We start from the raw sequence: 8,219 nt of genomic DNA on the forward strand, positions 1-8,219 counted from the left end.
TAGTGAATTATTAATTGTTTGAATGTTATACAGCCCAATTCCCCTTGATTTTAATTCTTTTTTTGTTATGTTTGGGTACGGTTCAATTCTTATGTCCTGGGTAAATATGGGTACAGCCTATTTGTGCCACACAAATAACTAATTAGCGATGCACATAATATTATTTACCCTGTCACGTGGCATGCACATGATGTCGGTAAAATGTATACACCAGTTTTGGACCACTATTGATTTTGTTCTTTATGAATGTTACTTAAACCGTTCATATAAATAGTGTTTTGAGTCAGCGTGGACATTTTGTGATACAATGTCGGTAAACACTCTTTGTTTTCCTGGTCAGTTAATTATCATAAAATAACCTCATTGCAATTTATTTGTCCACACATACATGGTGAGTGCGTATAAATAGATCGTAAACATATGTATACATGCTGCCGCATGGAGCAAACGCGTAATGTCTTGTACTCGATGTTAGTCTACAGGGACCTGTCATGCGTTAAATCGTTTTGTCAACTGTCGTTTTCTTAACTAATGGAGTTAAATCGTCTTTCAGATTGAATGCTTTCAAGAACTTGAAGACGTTCGTATTTTATATTATTCATAAAATGCACAACAAACAAAAAACACGTCAGAAGAAAACGATGCTGCACGTTCGTCGCTTCCTAGTGAGCAGAAGAAAGATTAACAATGACATTCTTCTCATTCTTAAGCAACACAATAATGATTATTAATCGAAGCATCCGTAAAATGTCACATTCACCGAAACTTTCTTTGGGGTTGCTCTACTCGGTAGTTCGATGTCATTAAGACACATATTTTCTTTTCAAATGGAATAAAGAAATTATAACAAAAATGTAGTAAGCAAATAGTCTAGCCATGAAATTTAAATGCATCTCAATTAACTCCTTCATTAGCGTTAGGAGAAGAATCTTAGAATCTTAATTAATACAACCTCTCTTTTTTCTATCCCTACATAATACTAACACGTAACATGTTTGACAAATCTTAAGCAGTTTTGTTACGTGCTTATATTATGATTGGTTGACTTAGAAAAAAATAAATATAAAAAAAACTCCCATATATCATATCTTTAATATGCATACGGAAGTAACCACTAAAGCGCTTTAACGTGAGCTAATAATACCACAAGTTATGATCATGTCCAAAGCGGATCCCACCACGACTTTGATGAATTATTGTTGTTGTTGTCCTCAAGGAATCCCAAATCATTGGTCACTTCGTCGGGGCTACTAATGAACTCGTCGCCACTTTCAAATGAACTCTCAAAGGACATATTTTGTTGTCCTTGCTCTTGTGCTGCTAACTTTGTTTGTTCCATTTTATATAACAATTCCAGTAGATCTGATCTTTGCAGTTGCATGCTCACTAGCTCTACTTGAGTTTTCGCAAGTTGTGCTTGAAGTTCACTCACTTGTCTCTGCAAATGGTATATCGCACCCGTGCAACCGTAAACTGGATCTCTCATCCTAGCTCCTGCTTCATAAACCATGCTATTAACGGCATCTGTTCTTTGAGATTCTGGAAGTTCCTGATACCGAAAACAAAATGTATATGTTAAAAAACAAAATCATCTTTCACTAAAACATGCTTTTTAGAAGAGGATATAGAAGTCTTGGACATTCTGTGGATTGTGGCATATAATGTTTTAAATGACTGAAATTTTGCATTTAACATTGATTGTGAATTTGTGTTTTGATGTTTGACTGTAAAGAAATCTCACATGAATTTTTCAAAGGTGAAAAGGAATTTTAGAATTAGACAATAAAATTCAGAAAACATTTTTGTTTTTGTAAAGGGTTAGATATGTTAATAGCCCTTTTCTAAAAATCGGCTGCCTAGCCGCCTGGGCGGTACGCGTCATTCTTCCGCCCTGATTTATGCCAAATCGGTTTGAAAAATCGGATATCCGATTTTCTCCGCCTAGACCGCCTAAATGACCGCCTAACCGCCAAGGCGGCCGCCTAATCTATTTTTTTAAAAAATTATTTTTTATTTATTTTATTTTAACAATATTTTGATTTATTTATTTGATCTAAAATTTTATAAATATCATTTATATTCATAATTTTGATGAAAATTACACTATATTAAGTTTATATATTCTATTTGTGTGTTTTATACAATCTTAAACATGAAAATGTATTAATGTTATACACAATTAAAGATTAATATGTTTTATAACATAGTAAACAATCTAAAAATTCCGCCCAGCATAATTTTCAATTAATCCCCGATTTTTTCTTTAGGCGCTAGGCCCAATCCGACCATCCGACTAGCGTCTAGAGTTACTGAACAGGGGTTAATAGTAAGAGGCTGCATGTAGCTCTGAGGAAAGTTTGTTATTGACCTTTCATTGCAGTTGTAGGGCCTAGTTCCGGTAACATGACTTATGAACCCATTATTGTTCAATAACTAGACTTTTAACCACTTTAACTTGCTTTTCACATTTTGGATACCAGTTTTTTTTTTCAATTAAGAAATTAAAGGTAAATTACTATATATACAAGGAATAAAAACATTTGGTGTTAAGTATTTATATTAACCACTAAAACCAAAACAACAACGCTTTATATTGTAAAAAATAATATATTGATAACCACAGGAGACTGTTTAGTATTAATAAAAAGTACCTGCAAGAACTTAATAATGTTGCTAGCTCCGAAGACACGGTGGGCGATTGTGAACTTCGCCGGATCCGTCGGAGGAAAATACGGCGCCAAAACGCATTTCTCAGCACACCTCCGCCGCAGTATCTTGCAAGCCGCACAAGGACTTAGCACCACCGTCTGCTGGGGCGAAAGAGGCGGCGGCGGAGGTAAAGAAGTGGGAGAAGGAGAGTTGATGGGAGTAGTGGTTTCTTTCACGGTGGCGACAGCCACGGCCGAGGCAGTAGGTGTAGCAGCCGAAGTGCCACCATTGATCTCCATCTTTAGCATGATTCTTGATTTCTTGGGGACTAAACTGATAATTTATTTTATTTTGGGATAATTAGTTGGAAATAAGCTAAACTAAAGTGTTGTATGTAGAGTGAAGTGATATATATGGTAAGGAAGGTTGTGAAAGTGTATATATAAGGAGGGAGATAGAGAAGAAGGATAATGTGATGTCATATATCCGAGTTATGGCGTAATACTTTTTTGGTATTATAACTAATTTTATACCTGGCTCCTAAATTCTTCTTGCGCTTTTCCGTTTCAACTGTTGATTAACTTAGACAGCTCAATCAAATTGTTTCCACATTCGCACTTAGACAAACTTGTTGTATTTAAATTATAATTCACCCTTAAAGTAGTCTTTAAAAGGGAGTAATCAATTCCCGTTTTCACATTTATTTTTTTTCCTTTACTAATCTGTGTAGGAAGTACAACTTCATTCCTTATTATCTTTTGATAGTTAGCACCCTAAATATAGATTAATCACACTGTTGAGTAACTTAAATTTCTAACTTTTAATGTGAAAATATTGCAGAAGCGCATTAACGAGTTTAAATGATCCTCAATGTGAAAAGCAAGCTAATTTCAACAGGTATTTTCTACAACAATTCACTATCAGATGACCTGTGAGAGAATACAAACAAAAAGATATGTTGATAATTACAAGAATGGAATATACTGCATCTATGTTATTATGTCTTCTAATTAATTTATCATAGACTGAGACTAGATTCGTCGATGCTTCTGGAAATGTTGGGATGAATGGCTGGTGAGGTGTTTCATAAGCAATGAAGATATGATACATCATCAATTATTATTCGATTTTTTCTGTTGTTATGTATCTTTTGTATATTATCTCCATGACTATATCTATTGTAAGTTGTAACTCTCATACAATTACCATATTCTTAATTAGTGGTATCAGAAGCTTCTTCCTATGGATTCTACAATGAGTTAGCGTGACCAAACTATCATCTACAAGTAACCCAACTTGAAACATTCAGATAAAATCATAAAATATAACTTCAACAAGTTCATCCACAAATCAAGCCCCTCTCCGCCTTTGGAACTCGCAACTGACAATAAGGAAGTTTCCAATCCAGTCTATGTTTCTTGGAAACAAATTTATGATACTTTCTCTGCGGAAATAAAAAAAATTAATAATACCACAAAAATTTGAAAATTATGCAATTACAAAAAGAACTAATAATACCACAAAAATTATTAATTCTAGTATTTGAATACGTATTATTATTTTATTTTCTAGTTTTATAAAATAAATAATAGAATTATTAAGTCTAGTATTACAAAAATTATTAATTCTTTTTATTAGTTGTATTACTAATACTATAATTGTATAAATACGTATAATAGTATTTGAAAAATTAACAGCAAACAATGGTACTTTAGAAAAAAATTATAAATTTTTTATTTTGTTGTCATTTTAATTCATATAATTATAATTAATTAAGATATCAAATGTCACCACCAAAACTTTGGCTCTTTGGAGTCTACTAGTGGCAAAACAGACAGTTTGTAAAATCATTTTTGATTCATATTTGGAAAAGAAACTCACATAAAGAAAAATTATGACAGTATTATTATTTCAGGAAATTAATACAACAAGCCAATTTTTGTTTAGATTTGCTTAATTTCGGAATTAAAAATATCTTCTTATATTATTTTTTACTCATAATTTTTGAGTTTGTATAATTTTTTACGACTTTTCCTGTTTCCTTTTTGAAATTAGGATTTCTACGGAAGTGCTAGGAAATATCCAAACCAATAAAGTTTTTATAAAAAAAAAAACTTTTTCTTCTTTATATATATATATATTTTATTTTTTTATAGACTGAATATTTAAAGAATTTTGGAAGAATTTGACGAAGAGAAAGAAAGAAAAGAATTTCAGCATAATTATAAAGTCTTTCTATCTTTTTTATGAGAATTATAGATTTATCCCACTTCTTTAACCGTTTTTTTTTAGATACAACATATTTAATTGATATATTTAGGAAAAAACTTCAGCTTAGTCTTGGTTCCTAGCTTTAGAAAATTTATATACAAGTGACTCTATGAAACGTGGCTACATCTTTCTTTGTAACAACTTGCGAGTTGACAATTCGATTCAAAACACACAACTTGTTCATATAAATGTTTTGCGGATGATCAAATGAATATGAATTTTTTTTCTAACGACGGACGGCATACCTTGATATTTATAAAACGTGGGTACGTTCTTGTAGCAAATTGGTGATTAATGTAACAGCTTGGTCATAAATGTTTTGGTGATCAAACGAGTATGAAATAGTTTATTTACGATGCATGGCTGACTGCCACTGGTGCATTGACATCTATAGTCATAAAATGAGGTTTTCTTTTCTTACGATACTACCTTATGTGAATATGGATTCATTTATTCATATCCTCTTCGCAATATACGTTAGGTTATAGGCTGCGACTTCCCAGCGGTCCGAACAAATACAATATTATCGTATGGACTGACATTAATATAGAAGGAAAATAATTTGATAAAATATAGATAAAAGTAACACGTCTACTACTTATGAAAAAATCACGAGTTGCACGTTACAACTACCAGTCGTCCGAGAAGCTTAAGAACGACACGTAGTTAGTGATCGAGCAAGCCAGCATGATTATTACAGGTTCTTAGGGTGAGTTCTTAGCGGAATATAAGAATCCATTTTTTAACTTTTAACGGAAAAAATTAAGAACCGACTCTTAAAACTCTTATTTAAGAACCGGTTCTTAACTTTTTTAGTTAAAAGTTAAGAGACGGGTTCTTATATTTCGCTAAGAATTTCACCCTAAGAACCCTTAATAATCATGCTCTCGAGGATTTATTGGGTGTGCTATTATTTGGTAATATTTTGATGCCACAATCAAGACAACGATATCTTTCTACTTCTCTCAACCATATCAACTTATTCACCTTTTTGTAAAGAAATTCGTTATTTGATTTAGCTCATATTCTGAAGTTAATTTATTACTTAATTGGGGGACGTATTAGGGGTAAGTTTGGTGGAATTTGGTCAGCTCATTGGACATACTAAGCAAGGAAAAATGGACTTCTTTGATTTTTGAGGTACTAGCTAAAGCTGTCTTTTTTCTGTAACGAAATGTCTTTTGGTTTGCCTTTATCCATTCACAAATGAACTATATTATAAATAATTATGGAGCCATATTCCACGGCCACATTCTTAAAATTATGCTTCATGCTACATGTTACAAAAAATGCTTCTTGCTACAGACTTTATACGTTGCATGATATCTACAAATACATCCATATGTATAATTGTGCGAGAACTGACTCAACAATAACGAGTCAAAATGGCATTATGCAGCGCTTCTTAGTTAGCTGCAACAATGAAATAAAAATGGTAAACCATTACCTGGAGAGAGAATAATGTGAAAGCCCTGGTGGCCACACGCGTAAAAATCTGGTGTAGTGTGGATTCGAACTCGGGTCCTTTTAGGGATCCACAGAACGCTTTGACCACCCGACCATAGACGCGTGGTTAAATTAGTGGGAATTAAACTATTACCAAATCAAAAGTATGTATATATAAGTGATGTAGGTATCGTATCACTGTAATGCTTGTATAACGGGAGTAGATATTGTCAAACTACTAACTTTTAACCTTAAAAGACGGATATAAAAACTGAAACACTTATCCAATTATATGTTCCACGGCCACATTCTTAAAATTATGCTTCATGCTACATGTTACAAAAAATGCTTCTTGCTACAGACTTTATACGTTGCATGATATCTACAAATACATCCATATGTATAATTGTGCGAGAACTGACTCAACAATAACGAGTCAAAATGGCATTATGCAGCGCTTCTTAGTTAGCTGCAACAATGAAATAAAAATGGTAAACCATTACCCGGAGAGAGAATAATGTGAAAGCCCTGGTGGCCACACGCGTAAAAATCTGATGTGGTGTGGATTCGAACTCGGGTCCTTTTAGGGATCCACGGAACGCTTTGACCACCCGACCATAGACGCGTGGTTAAATTAGTGGGAATTAAACTATTACCAAATCAAAAGTATGTATATATAAGTGATGTAGGTATCGTATCACTGTAATGCTTGTATAACGGGAGTAGATATTGTCAAACTACTAACTTTTAACCTTAAAAGACGGATATAAAAACTGAAACACTTATCCAATTATATGTTTTTGTTACAACACTAATCCAACTATTTAGACTATTCTAATCCCGAAGCTCCCAAATTTTCTAACTTGTAGAAAATGAAGATTCCTCCGCATAATATGTTACATGTCTCTTATTTATATAAAATACAAAAATAAATTTGGAGAAAATAGAAGAAACAAAAGAGCTTTAAACTTGATGTTTTCGTAGATTAGGTATAGTCCATGGTATAGTTGATAGATTGACTGTATTGGAACAGATCATCCCAATTTTGTTTGCGAAGCGAATTCAAAAGCTAGTAACATCAAAACACACATGTACATTCAAACTCAAGGGCCGTCAACTCAACTGATTGAACACATTTAAAGATGAGATATTTAGGAATGATAAGTTATGCGTTGTTGATCTTAATACCCTACATATCTATATGTAAGAAACATTTGCATATAATAAAGGACATGTCATGTCATTGATAAATTCGCTAATCGCCAGTAACAAAGTTTCTTCATTGCGAAATGCAAAACCAAAGTTGGGGGGACAGATTGTGTCCAACTTGATTGTGAATTGGTGTCAAATTAGTTTCTAGGCATTTTTCAAAGGTAAACGTTGAAATCTTTATTTCTCCATCCTAGTTGTAATTGCAATCCTGTAATGAATAAGAGAAGTAAACGACAAAACATTTTTGTCAAATATGCGATTAAGGTGGCATTAGTTAATTAGATGTAATATATTCCATAATTTCCATCTGCCCCCACTAATTTATCACCATTTACCTTTTTTTTTTGTATATATGCTGATATTTTTCCACACGTAAAAATGGCAATATTCTGAAACTCTGACATGCACAAACTTGTGTGTACATAACATACACATATAGGTGTGTATCTCTGTCACTCTGTGTGTTGTCACTCACGAATGCGCGTGGACCTTTGTGATGCGTCCAAAGGAGAAAGCACTTGTATTTTTTGTTCCCACTTGTTCGATATGTACTTTTCTTAATACGTGTGTCAATTGTAAAAAACAAATACTGAATGTGGAATTTTTTTTTATACGTCAGAGACAGCCGTTCTATTATTCAA

At 32.9% G+C, this 8,219-nt stretch overlaps 1 protein-coding gene across 1 annotated transcript; it reads right to left on the reverse strand.

Annotated features, from left to right (window-relative positions):
- Positions 1-877: 877 nt before the first annotated feature.
- LOC106436168 (LOB domain-containing protein 11-like) lies at positions 878-3,080 on the reverse strand. The gene is made up of 2 exons (XM_013877123.3): positions 2,652-3,080; positions 878-1,549 (listed from the first exon to the last, which is right to left on the reverse strand). Exons 1-2 carry the CDS (start codon positions 2,955-2,957, stop codon positions 1,157-1,159), a joined length of 699 nt encoding a protein of 232 aa, XP_013732577.2. The 5' UTR covers positions 2,958-3,080; the 3' UTR covers positions 878-1,156.
- Between the last annotated feature and the right edge of the window lie 5,139 nt (positions 3,081-8,219).

Source organism: Brassica napus, chromosome C4 (genome assembly GCF_020379485.1).
Source record: "Brassica napus cultivar Da-Ae chromosome C4, Da-Ae, whole genome shotgun sequence".
NCBI classification, from domain to species: Eukaryota; Viridiplantae; Streptophyta; class Magnoliopsida; order Brassicales; family Brassicaceae; genus Brassica; species Brassica napus.

What these genes read in the sequence shown, in the direction of transcription:
- LOC106436168 (XM_013877123.3), bottom strand. Translation starts at nt 2,957, where the DNA reads ATGCTAAAGATGGAGATCAATGGTGGCACTTCGGCTGCTACACCTACT. An exon ending in ACATTATTAAGTTCTTGCAG is followed by an intron (nt 1,550 to 2,651) that starts GTACTTTTTATT and finishes TTTCGGTATCAG; the next exon opens with GAACTTCCAGAATCTCAAAG.